Source organism: Natator depressus, chromosome 2, assembly GCF_965152275.1.
Source record: "Natator depressus isolate rNatDep1 chromosome 2, rNatDep2.hap1, whole genome shotgun sequence".
Taxonomy (NCBI): Eukaryota; Metazoa; Chordata; order Testudines; family Cheloniidae; genus Natator; species Natator depressus.
The window spans coordinates 197,065,908-197,083,435 of record NC_134235.1 but is presented as its reverse complement, the minus strand read 5'-3'; the positions used below and the strand labels follow the sequence as shown (position 1 = coordinate 197,083,435).

At 44.3% G+C, this 17,528-nt stretch overlaps 1 protein-coding gene across 1 annotated transcript in view; it reads right to left on the bottom strand.

The window, feature by feature from the left end:
- Positions 1-4,609: 4,609 nt before the first annotated feature.
- Positions 4,610-17,528, bottom strand: part of EFHB (EF-hand domain family member B) — a 42,510-nt gene continuing 29,591 nt past the window's right edge. Inside the window, exon 13 of the mRNA XM_074945674.1 lies at positions 4,610-4,980. Coding sequence (XP_074801775.1) covers positions 4,819-4,980 — 162 coding nt within the window. The 3' untranslated portion in view covers positions 4,610-4,818. The remainder of the gene's footprint in view (positions 4,981-17,528) is intronic.

Here is a 17,528-nt window from a genome sequence, read left to right as displayed (position 1 = left end):
AGCCATCACAGGTGAGAAGCGAGTGGCGATAGCCCTCTGGAAGCTTGCAACACCAGACAGCTACTGGTCAGTCGGGAATCAATTTGGAGTGGGTAAATCTACTGTGGGGGCTGCTGTGATCCAAGTAGCCAACGCAATCACCGAGCTGCTGCTATCCAGGGTAGTGACTCTGGGAAATGTGCAGGTCATAGTGGATGGCTTTGCTGCAATGGGGTTCCCTAACTGTGGTGGGGCCATAGACGGAACGCATATCCCTATCTTGGGACCGGACCACTTTGGCAGCCAGTACGTAAACCGCAACGGGTACTTTTCAATGGTGCTGCACTGGTGGATCACAAGGGACGTTTCGCCGACATCAACATGGGATGGCCAGGAAAGGTGCATGACGCTCGCATCTTCAGGAACTCTGGTCTGTTTGAACAGTTGCAGGGAGGAACTTACTTCCCAGACCAGAAAATTACTGTTGGGGATGTTGAAATGCCTATAGTTATCCTTGGGGACCCCGCCTACCCCTTAATGCCATGGCTCATGAAGCCATACACAGGCACCCTGGACAGTAATAAGGAGCAGTTCAACTATAGGCTGAGCAAGTGCAGAATGGTGGCAGAATGTGCATTTGGACATTTAAAAGCTCGCTGGCGCAGCTTACTGACTAGGTTAGACCTCAGCAAAACCAATATTCCCATTGTTATTGCTGCTTGCTGTGTGCTCCACAATATCTGTGAAAGTAAGGGAGAGACGTTTATGGCAGGGTGGGAGGTTGAGGCAAATCGCCTGGAGGCCGATTACGCACCGCCAGATACCAGGGTGATTAGAAGAGCACAGCTGGGTGCCCTGCGCATCAGAGCTTTGAAAACCAGTTTCATGACTGGCCAGGCTACGGTGTGACAGTTCTGATTGTTTCTCCTTGATGAAAACCCGCCTCCTTGGTTGACTCTACTTCCCTGTAAGCCAACTGACCTCCCCCCTTCAATCACCACTTTCAGAGGCAATAAAGTCATTATTGTTTCAAAATCATGCATTCTTTATTAATTCATCACACAAATAGGGGGAAAACTCACAAGGTAGCCTGGGAGGGGTGGGTGAGGAAGGAAGCACCGGGTGGGGTGGTGGATGAGGGGAGGAGGGAAGGACAAGGCCACACTACAGTTCAAAACTTATTGAATGCCAGCCTGCTGTTGCTTGGGCAATCCTCTGGGGTGGAGTGGCTGGGTGCCCGTAGCCTCCCCCTGCCGCTGCGTTCTTGGGCATCTGGGTGAGGAGGATATGGAACTTGGGGAGGAGGACAGGCGGTTATACAGGGGCTGCAGCAGCGGTCTGTGCTCCTGCTGCCTTTTCTGCAGCTCCACCAGATGCCTGAGCATCTCAGTTTGCTCCCCCATTAGCCTCAGCATTGCATCCTGTCTCCTCTCAGCATGCTCCTCCCTCCTCCCATCACATTCCTGGTCTCTGCCATTGTTTGCCTCCATGCATTCTGCTGAGCTCTTTCAGTGTGGGAGGACTGCATGAGCTCTGAGAACATGTCATCACGAGTGCGTTTTTTTCACCTTCTAATCTGCGCTAACCTCTGGGACGGAGATGATAGGGGGAGCGTAGAGACATTTGCAGCTGCGGGAGGAAAAAAAAGGGAGAGTAGTAATTAAAAAGATACATTTTAGAGAACAAAGGAAAGACTATTTCACACTGAATCAAGTGATTCATATTACATGGCACATGTGCTTTACTCCTGCCCCCTCGCCACCGTGTGGCTAGTATCAGGGAAGATCCCTCTCAGCTAAACGTGAACAGCTCAGCATGAACGGGCCTCCCCCCACCATGTGGCAAAGGCTTAGAGTACCTCCAGGAGAGCTGCATGGAGATGTCCCTGGAGGATTTCTGCTCCATCTCCAGACACGTTAACACACTTTTCCAGTAGCTATACTAGCTGCAAATGCATCCCAAGTCTTCAGGGCAAATTAATCATTAAACACACTTGCTTTTAAATCCTGTATTATATTTACAAAGGTACACTCACTAGAGGTGCCTTCTCCGGCTTCATGGTCTGGGAGCCCGCCTCGGGAGGGTATTAGCTCCAGGGTGATGAACAGTTCCTGGCTGCCGGGGAGAAGGGATTCTCTATTTGCCTGCTGTGCGCTATCCTCAATCTCCTTCTCCTCCTCATCTTCCTCCTCCACAAAATCCTCTTCCCTGTTGTGTGAGACTCCCCCCTTGCAGGTGTCCACGGACAGCGGTAGTGGTAGGGCCCCCCCAGAATTGCATGCAGCTCATCATAGAAGCGGCATGTATGGGGCTCTGACCCAGAGTGACTGTTTGCATCCTTTGTTTTTTGATAGGCTTGCTTCAGCTCCTTAACTTTCAAGCGGCACTGCTGTGTGTCCCTGTTGTAGCCTCTGTCCATCATGCCCTTGGAGATTTTGGCAAATATATTGGCATTTCATCTTTTGGAATGGAGTTCTGCTTGCACGGATTCTTCTCCCCATACAGCAATCAGATCCAGTACCTCCCGTTCAGTCCATGCTAGAGCTCTTTTGTGATTCTGGGACTCCATGGTCACCTGTGCTGATGAGCTCTGCATGGTCACCTGTGCTGATCAGCTTGTCACGCTGGCCAAACAGGAAATGAAATTCAAAAGTTCCCAGGGCTTTTCCTGTCTACCTGGCCAGTGCATCTGAGTTGAGAGTGCTGTCCAGAGCGGTCACAATGGAGCACTTTGGGATAGCTCCCAGAGGCCAATACCATCGAATTGCATCCACACTACCCCAAATTCGACCCAGCGAGGTCGATTTTAGTGCTAAACCCCTTGCCTGAGAGGAGTACAGAAATTGATTTTAAGAGCCCTTTAAGTCGACAAAACAGGCGTGGTCATGTGGATGGGTGCAGGGTTAAATCAACCTAACGCTGCTAAATTTGACCTAAACTCGTAGTGTAGACCAGGACTTTAAGTGACATTTTTGTCTGGGCCTATATGTCTATTATGTTAAACCTTAGTAAGATCTTGGATTCAATATCTATAGCAGTGAGTTCTACAAGCTACTCTTTCATTGCATAAGAAAGTATTTCATTTACTCAATTATAAATGTGTTGTTGAATAGCTTTGTGTATGTATTCTGAGAAAAGGGAAACAGGAGTGCCTGATTTTCCCTGACTACATTATTATTTGGTATACCTCTATCAAGTCCCTTCCTATTCTTCCTGTCTCTCAACTAAATAATCCCAATCTCTTCGTCTCTAGTTTTTAAATTGAAGTTTTTTTCATAGCTGTAGTCATTTTGAATGCCTATCTCTGTTGTTTCTATATCCTTTTTGAAATAAAGTGAACAGAACTGAACATAATATTCTAGGACAAGGGCATAATACTGATTCAGAAAAGAACATTATTATTTTCAGTCCCATTTTTTATTCATCCTAACATTTTATTTGCACACTGAGCAGAGATTTTCATGAAAATGTTGTCACAGGGCACCTCCATTGTTACCCAGTGAACCTTGCTGCCTGGTCAGTTAATATGGTTTTGCAGTCACAAACGCACATGAGGCTATTTATTACATAACAATACCATGCAACACAGGCTTATAGCAAGGACTGGCTTCTCTGCAGCCCTGCCTGGCCTGGCTCACACTCTGAGCTTCCTCCTGAGCAATTTTGAGATGCCCCTTGATCCCTGTTTCCTCCCCTTATATTCTCCCCAGTTACCTTGTTATCCCAGTGATTGTCATCCATGTGCTCATAATCCCCCACCAGAAAGTGTGTAATTGCCCTCAACTGGGCCTGTCAGTGATCAGGGTGCCGCTGATAGTTCCCTGTCACAGATGTCCACACTCAGATCTTTTTCTTGTGTGGTTACAATTAGATTTAGAATCCAGGGGAGCATCTCCATAGTTCAGAACATTCTTTCCAATGTGTATTAAAATTAATTGTTGACAAATGAAAGGTATTTGCTATTGATGAACTGAGGGTTAGGCCCCTCTGAAATTCCTCATGGTCTTCTCTAGCCTTTTCTAACCTCTATAATTTTGTGTGATCTATACATTTTGCAGCTGAATGTTCATCCATTTTTCCAGATCACATATATTAAATACTGGTTTCTATTATCATAACCTTGGGTGTATCAGGCTGTTCACCTTTTGCCATGTTGAAAATTGGCTATTTTTTCCCCCGCTTTGTTTGCTGTCTTAGTCAATACTTTACATCTCAATCCATTATTATTTTATTTCCTTAGTATCCTCCTGTGAGGGGCCTCAAAGAGTTTTTGAAACTCCAAATAAATTATGGCAACTAGCTCATCTTTAGCCACCATTTTGTTGACACCAACAAGGAATTCTAGAAGAGCAGAGGAACGATTTTCCTTTACACAGAAATACTGGCTTTAAAAAAAAAAAAAAAAAAGATTCTTAAATCAGACAAGTTCATGTTATTTAATTATTCTCAGTATGTAAAAACATTTCAAATATTTATTCAATGGTTTCTGTTTTTGTAAACAAAGACAAGATGGAAAAAAGTGTTCAAGCTCAAAAATGTAAATTTTAACACTTAGACACATTAAGTCATATAATAATATACAGAGAAACAACTGAATTCAGTTTATAAGCAAAACAACATACCTAGTCCTGTTCCCACTGAAATCAGTGACCCAATTCCCAGACTTTAATGGGGGATAAGAACAGATTCATATATATGCTGTCTCCCACAGTCCTTACAGAAGGACTATAGATTGGATTCTAATTCCGTAAACACAATACAGTTAAACATTTGTTCTAGTCAATACCAAAGTTATGGCAGATTTTATTTTAAATAAAATACCACAAAGAATAGAAAACCTCAACTGCATTTTGTGTGTGATGCTTGTATCTCATCCAGTATATTTCTGATGGATTCTACACAGACCTCTTCTCTGTGATGTTTCATGCAGGCCTGCTTCCATACTTCTTCAAAGTTTTGATCTGAAATGCTCACTCCAATGTTACGGAGAATTTGTGCAATCTGTAAAGTAATGTGTGATGGAATTAATTTTGGTCAGCGTTTGCTTTAATTAATATAGGGGCTGATCTTGCATCCATTATTCACATGAGGAATTTTAATTTGTCTAAGAGTGAATTTTGCCATTAATGAAGACTACAGGCCAAATCCTGGAGTGCTTAACCAAGCCAACTCCCATTAAAATTAATGTGAGTTTTATCTAAGGAAGGACTAAGGACTGCAAAATTTGGCCCTAAATGTATAAATTAGGTTAATGCAGTTTAAAGGTTCAGAAAGCAAGCACACAGAGTTCAGGAAATTTATACATTAAGGTTTCCAAGAATCCTAATAAAACCATGCTACTAATCCATTATCTTTTATTCTTTACATTTATCAACATAAATACTATATTAAAGTCTACATTTAACAAGGAAAACATGTCTTGAAAATGCTATGGGCCAGATCCTCAGGTGGTGTACATCAGCACAGCAAGGCTGATTTCAATGAAGCTACCCCAATTTACACCAGCTTTGAATCTAGCCCTACTTATATACAACAAGATTATTCCATTACACTGGTGTAAAACCAGAGGATCAAGCCCCTTAGTTTTTTTTGTTCTTTGTGAGTTTCTCACATACATATTTACTCTGTGTAACAGATTACATCAAGCTGCGGCGTTGTAGTACTTGCCTAACAGGTAGAGCAGAGCGTCGGTGGAATATTGCCATTCCATATACATTTGTTATTTTTCACTGCTTGTCTTTATTTTAGTATATTTTATTTTGTGCATGTTTCTTTCTTTCACATGATTTTTTTCCGATCTTTACTATTAATTCTGGGATTTCTCCCCTAACCTTTGTTCAGCCAAGAACTGGCTGCAAGGCAGCTGCACCAGACGGAGTTACTCCTTTATGGATATTGTTTTTCATTCCAGTGGCTTTTTGGTATACCCTCCACCACTTAGTGAGTGGTGGAGTTTCCAGTTTAGTTGCCAAACACCAAGCCTTTGTACTAGCTTGTGATGAGTTTGGACTAACAAAGACAATGATTTATGGCATAAGGTTTGTTGACTGCACCTCAAGTTTCAATAGGTAACACTGTGCTAGAAGCTGTGTACAAGCTCTGCTACCTAGGATCAACTCTATCAGATAAATGCGAAAAAAATATACCAACAGATATAAAATACTCACTTGACAAATTCACAAATCATCAAGGATCAGTTTATCTGACTCAGCTGTCACATTCACAGTCTCTTTTATGCATGTTTATTGTCCAAACTTAGGTCAAATCAACAAAAACACAGTTCCTCATCTCACCCTGGGATACAGCTCACAAGAGCTTTTCCTTCTTTACTTCTCAGGGATTTCTGCCTCCTGTCCCTGGGACTCTGGTAGTCCTAGTTCTCCCAGGCAGGCTCCCTGTTCCCAAGGAGCAGGCAGAGAGAGCCCTCTCTGCCTCTTTTCTGACTAGCTCTCATCGAGGCTCCCCCTCACCAAGTCTCACTCTCTCTTTAAGATCAGGTACCCCCTTTTAAAGCTCAAAGTATCACCCTGTGACACTCCACCCCCCCCCCCCCCCACAGCCCCATTACGGCCTTGCCCACTTCTAAGGAAAACCTTAAAAACCCAACCTTCCTCCAGGGCCCCCACCTCAAAGTGGACCCCAAACACCACCATACCAAAACAAAACCTATTTTACATACAACACTCCAGATAAAGTCATACAAATCCCTTCCCCGCTCCCCACAAGTCCTTAAAACAGTCCCTGCAGGAACACGTCTCTAACTCCAGGCCACTCAGGGTCCTCTGTAGTGTGGCCAGCCTTACAGTCCATACCCTCCTCCATCCATCCAAAATTCCACCTTACTTCAAGCTGCTTTTATGTTTCCCTCCAAAATTATTCCACTGCTCCTCGGACAACCCTTACATCCTAGTAGCCTTCCTCCCAGAGGCCCACCAGAGTTCCTCCATGTCATCCTCAATCACTGCCTTCTTCTTTCTCCTAGCTGCCAGGGTCATAGAGGGTTTTTTGCCTGGTGTCTTGCCTGAACCTCTATAAGCTGAAGGGGGTTGACAGCTATCCTCCCATCCCACATTATCACTGGAGGCAAAGTCTGCATCCCCCCTCAGGAGATCATTTAACCTCCATATTCATCTCAATCTTGCCCCAGCTTGTTTCTGTGATCATACTCTGCTCCTCCAGTTTTCTCACACCCCCTACTGCCTGGGTCAGATGAGTAACTAACTATAGGCCCCCCCTCCCTACCATTATTGCCACATCCACTTTCCCAATGGCCTCTGTATTGGTGCTGTGGGACACCCACTCCCTTTTTAGCTTCTTGCACATTTTACTACCACATCGGACTATTCTGGGTTTATCCAATTTTGGGGTCCCCTTCTTTTCTCTTGCTGCAACTTTTTCCCCTATGAGGGCAGTGCCTTTTAAATGTCCTGCTGTCCCATAGGCACAACCTACCAGCCCTGTCCTTGCTTTAGCATGAGGCAGAGTATCAGCCAGAGTCCCTACAGTATCTTTTGCATCTGCTGCGCAGAGTCACCCTTGCCATCATTGTTCCTGTAGGGGCAGGTCCTCTCAATGTGGCCTTCCCACCCACACGCATAGCTTGCTCTCAACTGGGACTCAAGCCTCCTGGCACATAAACATCTTTTCCTTGCCTGGTACCTGCCACTACTAAGAGTTTCCCTTTGCAGAATCTCCCATCATGTACTGCTGCTGCTTCTCTACTGTCTCCGCCCATCTCTGCATGTCCAGCGACATCTCCTTATGTCTCTTTTGATTCACCAGAATCTGCAGGAGGACTAGTTAGGTTTGCTGCTGTTGATTGGCCACTTCCCAGAACTGAAGCAGGAAGCCTGGAAGTTGCTGCTATTCCTCCATACACCAGTTAAAGAGGGTAAACATTCCCAGGGCTGAAGAGGACCTCATGGCCTTTTGGCTCCCTTTTTTCCCCCTCTTCCTTTAAAAAAAAAAAAAAAAAACCTCAGGACTGGCCTCACTCTCCCCTTGTATCAGGGCCCATTCAAATTGCCCGCATTCTCCACCATGTGTAACAAGGCAGGGCTTTTCCACAGCATGTGAAGGAGTCACTGCTATGCCCATAGTCTCTCTTATGCAGTTTTATTGACCAAACTTAAGTCAAATCAACAAAAAAACAATTCCTCAACTCACCTGGGCTATAGCTCCCAGTCATTTCCCCCCCTTTAGTTCTCAGGTTCCTTCTGCCTCCCCTCTCAGGCAACTCTGGTGGTCTTCCTGCTCCTGTTTCCCTGCCTCCCCACCCAGGAGATTGGCAGCTCTAACTCTCCAGGGATTCATATTCCCAGGGAACAGGCAGTGATAGCCCCATGCTACTCTCTCTGCCCCTTTCCTGATTGGCAGTCAGCCTGACTCACTCAACTACTCCCTCACCAGGTCTCTCTAAGCCCAGGTGCCCTCTTTTGAAGCTCAACAGGGGTCAGCTGAACCAATGGTCACAGGTGCATTGGCCCTGCTCACTCTTAAAGAGCCAGTGTCACCCTGTGACATCTTCCCATCTTGAAAACCATCCCAGGCACAAAATCTGCTCACCTACCCTTTACTGTAATGGTCATATTGAATAAGTGAATGACATCTTATTTGCCAGTCAAAATAAACTCATTCACTCTAAGGGCCTGATTTGTAGCCCAATGAAAAGACTCTCATTGACTCCAAAGGGCACTGGAACAGGCTCTGATCCAGGACAGCACTAAGCACGTGCTTAAGTCCCAGTGTGTTCAATAAAGTTAAACACATGCTTACGAGCTTTCCTGAACAGGAATCCTTTCATGAATTGGGGTGTAGTGAGAACAATTTTTCAGTATGATCTTAATCTATACTGTTTTATTGGTTAGTAATCCTGTGTCCGCTTTGATTTCTTGTAATGAAGGCTAGAATTGTGGGTCATATTGTGTAACTGACTATTAAGCAAACTCCTCATTGATTTCAATATGGCTTTTTGCTCAAAAACAGATGGCATGATACAGTCCCAGGTTTTTAAATTATAATTTCATTAGCCATTGCATGTTTGAGAAAAAATAAATTTCAATATCAAAATAAATTAAAAATTAAACAGAATTACTGAAATATGCAATGCACTGCATGAGTTCAGGATGATTTAATGCTCTATTGCTGTCTACTATGTTCTGCATAAACTGGATAGTCTATAATGGAGATTGACATTTCAGACTACATTATAACTTCAGAGAACAGTTTTGTCTAATGCATGATAAGTATAATGGGCTTATCAATGAAGCATAAATTCTATTTGCTGTTAGCTATATTCTGTGTACATGGATTTCCTGCTTCAGACAGATTATAAAATGTTAATATGCTCATGTGCATGTAATTCTGACAAGTCATCTTTTATATCTGAGGCCTCTAATTAGCAGTATACCTTACTGTAAAATACCTAACCATGATCCAAGTGCACTTTCAAGCATGACTGAATACTTTACATAACCTGGGCCGGGTTAACCTTTTGTGGGCCCTGGCACCAAACATATTTGTGGGCCCCCATGTAGACGTTGTGGGCTCCAAGTGTGGGCCTGGTGTGGCAGTGCCACTGGTGCCATAGTATACCTGGTACTGAATCTCAGAGACATTTTTCATTTTGATCACACACCTCTGCATGACTATATTCATTGCCATACACAGATCCCTCAGCCCCCAGTTTTTATCATTAAGCTGTATATCCATGTGGGTTTATCAGTATCCACAGTGAGCAGTAATTTCACAGTGATCAGGGGAAACTCCCCACAGATTTATCTCCTTCCTCATTCAGACCTTCTATAGCCATGAATCATAGAATATCAGGGTTAGAAGGGACCTCAGGAGGTCATCTAGTCCAACCCCCTGCTCAAAGCAGGGCCAATCCCCAACTAAATCATCCCAGCCAGGGCTTTGTCAAGCCTGATCTTAAAAACTTTTAAGGAAGGAGATTCCACCACCTCAATAGGTAATGGATTCCAGTGTTTCACCACCCTCCTAGTGAAAAAGTTTTTCCTAATATCCAACCTAAACCTCCCCCACTGCAACTTGAGACCATTACTCCTTGTTCTGTCATCTGCTACCACTGAGAACAGTCTAGAGCCATCCTCTTTGGAACCCCCTTTCAGGTAGTTGAAAACAGCTATCAAATCCCCCCTCATTCTTTTCTTCAATAGATTAACATCCCCAGTTCCCTCAACCTCTCCTCATAACTCATGTGTTCCAGTCCCCTAATCATTTTTGTTGCCCTCCGCTGTTTTCCAATTTTTCCACATCCTTCTTGTAGTGTGGGGCCCAAAACTGGACACAGTACTCCAGATGAGGCCTCACCAATGTCGAATAGAGGGGAACGATCACGTCCCTCAATCTGCTGGCAATGCCCCTACTTATACATCCCAAAATGCCATTGGCCTTCTTGGCAACAAGGGCACACTGTTGACTCATATCCAGCTTCTCGTCCACTGTAACCCTTAGGTCCTTTTCTGCAGAACTGCTGCCGAGCCATTCGGTCCCTAGTCTGTAGCAGTGCATGGGAGTCTTCCGTCCTAAGTGCAGGACTCTGCACTTGTCCTTGTTGAACCTCATCAGATTTCTTTTGGCCCAATCCTCTAATTTGTCTAGGTCCCTCTGTATGCTATCCCTTCCCTCCAGCATATCTACCACTCCTCCCAGTTTAGTGTCATCTGAAAACTTGCTGAGGGTGCAATCCACGCCATCCTTCAGATCGTTTATGAAGATACTGAACAAAACCAGCCCGAGGACCGACCCTTGGGGCACTCCACTTGATACCGGCTGCCAACTAGACATGGAGCCATTGATCACTACCCATTGAGCCCGACAATCTAGCCAGCTTTCTATCCACCTTATAGTCCATTCATCCAGCCCATACTTCTTTAACTTGCTGGCAAGAATACTGTGGGAGACCGTGTCAAAAGCTTTGCTAAAGTCATGGAACAACACGTCCACTGCTTTCCCCTCATCCACAGGGCCAGTTATCACATCATAGAAGGCGATTAGATTAGTCAGGCATGACTTGTCCTTGGTGAATCCATGCTGACTGTTCCTGATCACTTTCCTCTCCTCTAAGTGCTTCATGTCTCCAGTACTACCCTATGTCGCCAGTCACCGTATGTGGTTCTGGTCTCAGCTCAATAAAGTTTCACAGCCAACAGATCCCTGATCAATTCTGACAAATCCCTCCCTCAGCGCCCATCCTGCCATTTGAGCAAGCCACTTGCAAACACCATTTCCCCAAAGTGAGGACTTAGCCCCTGGGAACTGGAAGTCACCAGCCTTTCTCCGTTTGCTTCCTTCTACATGCTAGTCTACTACCTGGTCACCACCATCTGTCCCCATGCTTGTTTCCCTTCTACTTTGGGCATGCTCTCTAGCCAGCTGGGGCTATTCTCCCCCTGCAAGTCTCATCTGCTTCCTCTTTCCCTGCTCCCTTTGATATTCCTTTCTTACAGGTGACCTCTGTTCCTTGAGGTTAACTCCAATTTCTTTATCCACTTCTAGCTTAATGGCCCCCAGTAGTCACAGAGCCACCTGCAGCTTCTCTGGCTACAGCCCTGGGGCCAATTGCCAGAGATCAGCCTTAGACAGCTGCAGCTGCTAGCAAGGGAGGGGTGGCAATTCCAAGGCTGAGCATGCTTGAACCTTGCAATGGCAGAACTAGGGGTTCTAAATCCTCAGCACTGGCCCTGCAGACTCTGGAGTTAGGTGCTTCCCTCCTCTAGTCTAGGCCATGGCTTTAAGTACCTGAGATGCCCATCACCTGCAGCAGAGACCATCAATTCCCATGCACCCCTCAGCTTGCACATAATCGTGCAGAAAGTGCAGCCTGAATGATTTTGGAGGCTGGTGTGCCAGGAGGTTCCCATCCCTGAGCAGCTGCTCTGCAACAAACTCAGATGGCCCCCCTCCGCTGTGGGACCAGGACCCTATGAAGACAGTGGAGTTACCCTGTGTATAACCAGTTCTGTCCAAAGCCTGTTGAAGTAAGTGGGAGTCTTTTCATTGTCTTTAATGGGCTGCATATAGAAGCAAAGGACCCCCATTCTATATTGCACTGGTTTACTAGTATAACAGGAAGGTCTCACATTACCTAGTGAATAAGCAACACCTCCTACAGCACCTAACTTTTTCTGAGAGGCCTCCTGTCCAATTACTAAATGTAAACCTGAAAATATCAGGTCATATGGTTACAAAAGCCAGGCACTTCTGAATTCAGCAGGAATTTTGGATGTACACAGAACACAGACAGGACTGGTTCCCACGTGGTTACAGAACTGCAGTCAAGTGGAACAATTTTCAGCTTGTGTGATTGGAGGATCTCTGATCCATATTGTAAGACTGTCCTACATAAATGAGGAAAAGTTGAGGTACCCTTGTTATTCTTTTCTTCCACTCTTCATTTCTGTGGGGAATTTGCCAGTGCAATATCACTGTCTTCTTTTTAAACAAACAAAACTAAAAAAAAATGGCAATGGCTGTTGAAAATAGAAAATTCCAGTCCTAGTTAGCACTGGGAAGACCCCAGCATTTGTTGCTCAATGTTATCCTACTTTTTCTACAGCAAATTACATTGGATCAGTATATTTGATTTTGGAGAAATGAGGTAACAGCTTCCCAAATTGAGCTTGAGAACTCCTGAATTTTGAGGGTGTTTAAATCTGGAAGGCATGTGCAAGATTCCCTTTCTGAATATTGGATAAATCTGCAAAGGAAAAGTCAATTTCTGCTTCCATGGCTCAGAAGTGGAAATCTTCCTGAGTGCCTGGTACTGTATCTAAAGCTGCCCAGGTCCTCTAGTAGAGCCTCCCCTCACGTACTTTTCATTTTAACTTCTCCTGGTGGGGTCCACATACCTCCCGGGCTAGGCTTCAGATAGAGAGGTGCACTGTCCATTCATTCCACGCAGTTCCTTCTCTGAGGGCTGCCAGGCAAGGTCACACCACACACCCCTAATCCAGTCTGGGGAAGTCTTCTGACGGTGATATCTGGGCCAAAGCCTTCTAGTCCTTGGGCATATTTGTTCTCCATTCACAGTGCCACCCCCTTCTAGCAGCCAGCTCTCCATTCATAGCAAGCTGCGGCGCATGGGGTCTCAGCTTCCCCACCGCTTTCCTGTTGATAGCTGCTAAGGGAATGCTGGAAAATGTAGTTCCTTCCCTGCTCCAGGGCTGGCTCTCTAGGCAGGGAGCTGGCCAAGGAACTATAGCTCCCTGGGCCCCTTGGGTTCTCAGCTCCCACGCTGGATCCCTGCTGCTCTGAGGCTCCGCTTCTGCAGCGCTGCGAGAGGAGAGGAAGCGAGTGTTATGAGGCCCCTTCTGAGCTTGGGCCCGGCGCTATGGAGCCATTGATGCCATGGTAAATCCGGTTCAGTTATAATAAAATGACCAAGGGAGGGAAGGAGGTTGTCAAGTCCACTTTTTTTAATTTTAGATTTGAATTTTATGTTTTGAGTTAGTATTATCTTAGAACTTTAATAGGCATCTGTTTAAAGTAATAAAATCAGCTCTTAATTTTTAACATTGCTGGCATTAGAAAATACAAGAAAAGAAGTATTAGTAATAAAACAGCACCAGATATTATAGAAGGAATAATAGAAGATACACAAGTCATTGATAAATTAGATATACACACTGAGATGTTTAAGTGTGGGTGAGAGAAGGATGGGAGTCTTACCAGAATTAATGATTTTCTCTCATTTCTCATTGCCAGGACAAAAATGTAAATAAAAAATGTCTGAGTTTCTTCATACCCTTTGCATTAAATGTGAGGAATTCATTAAAAATGCTGAAACATGTTAATATATTTTCAAAAATAACCAGCCTATTCCAATCATTTGGTTTTATAAAACACATACAACATATCCTATCACAACAAGTTCCTGCCCCATTCCTCTGCAGGTGCAAGAGACCCAAAACACAGCTGAACTTACTTGCTTATTCAGTGGAACCCAACTGAATCTGCCACCTCTGTTTTCTCTTCTCCCTTTTTCCCCTATTACCCTCTTTCACCTAGACTGACAGCTGCAGATAGAAGCACCATGTTTGGTAGCAGAAGAGTTTACATCTTTATCCAGCTGCAGGGTGAATCTGAAGTGTTGACTGGACAATCTGAGTCCATTTCCCTCCATGGCCAGTGTGACGTTGGCAGACCAGGTACCAGCTCATGCCAAGCCCCCTCAGCCTCAACAGAACATTGGCCAATACATAGCTAGAAACATGTCTGGCTCACCTATGTGTTAATATTGTTAAAATAGAGGTTAAGTTAAGTTTAGTGTTTAGACTTTGTGAAATGCTTGTAGGATGCTGCATATAGTAATCTCACTTATAACATCTGTACCCCATGTTATAAGGTTATACTGAGTGTTTGCATTGTAAACCTCTGTAACTGTGTAACTCACCAAACATCAAATGTAAAATGCTGGCTTCCTTTAAAAGGGCTTAGGTTCTGCCCACCAAGAAGGCCCATTGAAGCCAAATGAGCTATTATGAAGCAACAAAGAACAAAGACTTTGTTAATTGAATTTCTCCTCCCCGCCCTACCACGAAGAACTCATCCATCAGCTTGAACTCCTGGAGGAAGGGAATAAAAATCCCCAACAAAAAGAAACTGAATCTTTATGCTGCTGCTGAGGGGCAAATATTTTTAAGCATAAGCAAGGGATCCCCAATTGCTTAGCTGGGTTAGCCGTAGAGGGCATACAGAGCTTGCATATTATAGCAGCTTCTATTACCTTTTGGAACCTAAGACTGTAATTCGTATGTGTATGTTTACCTGTTTTAACCTTGTAAATAATTCTCATTTCTTTTTTCTTAGTTAGTTAATTTATTATAGGATACAAGCATTGTCTTTGTTGTAAGATCTAAATGCAATTGACTTGGGGTAAGTGACTGGTCCTTTTGGACTGGGAGTAACCTGAGTATTGTGATTTTTGGTGTAAGGGACCATCTGTCACAAAGGCAAGCTTATATTGGTAGCAGGATAGATTGAGGTACCCAAGGGGACTGTCTGTAACTCCATGTTAAGGTTGTTACAGTGCTTCTGGAGTTCACACGTGATAAATGGTTGGTGAAATCTAAGCATAGAACTCACAACCAATTTGGACTATGTGCTCTGCTTCTTAACAGTCTGCCCTGAGGTTGGTGCGCACACTCTTGAGCTACTCCAGACGGCTTGACAGCCAGCTCCTTGTGCAAAGTGCCTCTATATCTGTTGCTGATGCCAATGTTCCTGTCAGTAAGTCTGCCACTGAGAGGTGTATTACCAAGTAGCAATTGAGAACACAGCTTATTAATGGTAGAAGGCCAAGAATTGCTCTTATTTATTCTTATTACTATTTACAGTGCAGTGCCTGTCCCCATGGCAGAATGCACAGGTAAAGGCAGACCCACCAAGCCCAAGCACCTTCAGGGAAACACTGCAAAAGGGCATTGCACTTCTCAGGAAGGCTTCCGGGAGATGGGTGTCATGCTCGGAGCTGCTCTTTTATTTCAATAGGTATGAGGCAACTAGGTGCCTGAATACCTTAAAAATTCTAGCCCTAAGCCTCTTTTCAAGCCTTCTCTTCCTTATCTGGCAACCACAAGACTAGATTGTTTTGGATACACAGGCTGTTCAGCTTTAGCCTGATTAAATCAGTTTTCGCCATATTTTGGCTTATTGTAAATCTGATCATTCCAAACACCAATTGTTCAATCTTCAGTCAGAGTCAGACAAGTATCATTTATTCTACTTATTGATTACTGTAATTATCTTTTTCCCCATCTGTCTTGGGTGCCCTTACTCTAATAGTTAGGGCTTGTCTACACTGGCACTTTACAGTGCTACAACTTTTTCACTCAGGGGTGTGAAACAATACCTCCCTGAGCACTGCAAGTTTCAGCACTGTAAAGTGCCAGTGTAGACGGTGCTCCCAGCGCTGGTGGCTATTCCCCTTGTGGAGGTGTTTTTTTGATAGCGCTAGGAGAGCTCTCTATGCTGCGACTAAACAGACATGTTAAAACACTGCTGTGGCCAGCGCTTTAAAGTTGCTAGTGAAGACATGCCCTTAGAGTGAAACCTGTAGCAAGGTTGTGCTGTTTGAATGTTAAGATATTTTTAAAAAAAAATTATGAAGAGCCCAATCTTATCACTGGCAGTCAATGAGAATTTTTCTAGAATGCAACTATAAGGACTTTATAATTACAGTTTTTCAAATTTCTTTTAGTATTCCATGTAGACTCATATAAAAAGTCAACAGCTGTTTTTAGACAAGATGCCCTAGAAAGCACTATTTTTGCTTATCTAAAAAGTCCAACAGCCAAGTGAAAAGTGCATATATATCTGAAATGCTTTTTCAGAATTTCAGAATTGCAGTCAAGACTATTAACAAACAATTAAGATAAACTATAAATAAAGGTGAGAGTACATGAACCAGATCTTCAGCTAGTATAAAAGTATAGCTCCATTGTGTTCTACCCCAGAAGTGACTTCATTGGTGCTATGATGATTTACACAAGCTGAGGATCTGGCCCAGTATCTGTAATTTAAGGGCAAAAAAACCTTTTTTTTTTTTTTTTTTTTTTTTTTTTTTTTGTAAAATAAGCATTACAAACCTAGGGAATTCAGAGTTAAGGTTAAACTTAAAGGTAAACAATGGACATGTACAGTTAAAGCACCCACAGCTTTAATTCTTCTCTGTACCACCAGTCTCTACTTTTCCTTTCTTACTTTTTTTTTTTTTTTTAACTTTAAATCTTACACAAATGCTTGCTCATGTGATGGATGCTTTGCCTTCTTCAGTGTGATATGGGTTATTTAGGATCAAGGACTTTCTTAAGGCTTTAAAAGAAGTTCTCAACTACATCTTTGTCTGTATGAAATTTTCTCCTCTCGTCCGCTTTGTAATCTTTTTATTATTCTTTTTTCAAAATGTTTTTTTAGAAGTCTGCATTGCATGACTGAAGAAATCAGAAATTTTTTGACATTCATAACTGATGCAGCAAGCCCAGAGGTGCCGAGACTATGAACTGCCAAGCCTAGAGGTGCGGGGTCTCAGCCCTGGCGAGCCCTAGCATAAATTAAGCAATGGACTTATATTTGTACATCTTATACAGCAGGGGTCGGCAACCTATGGCACGCGTGCCAAAGACGGCACACGAGCCAATTTTTAATGGCACACTGCTGTCTGCCGGGGACCCCGGCAGACAGCGGCGTGCCATTAAAAATCCGGCCCGGCCTGGCCCGCTCTTCTCCACCCCCCGCCCACCACTTTCTCCTTGCAGGGCAGGCAAGCTTCCCCCCGCCTCTTCCCCCAGCATACTGGGTTCCTGCCCCTCCTTCTCTCCCTCCCTGTGGCCAATCAGCTGACTGCCCTTGCTACGGAGCGGGAGAGGGAAAAGTGGAGCCGCAGTGTGCTCTCTGCTCCGGGGACCTTGGGGAAGAGGGTGGAATTGGCATAACCCCTCCAGCCCCCTGTAGTGAGCCGCTCAGGGCAGGGAGCTGGGAGGACCCCCACGACCCCAGCCCACACCCCCAGCCCTCTGCCCTGACCC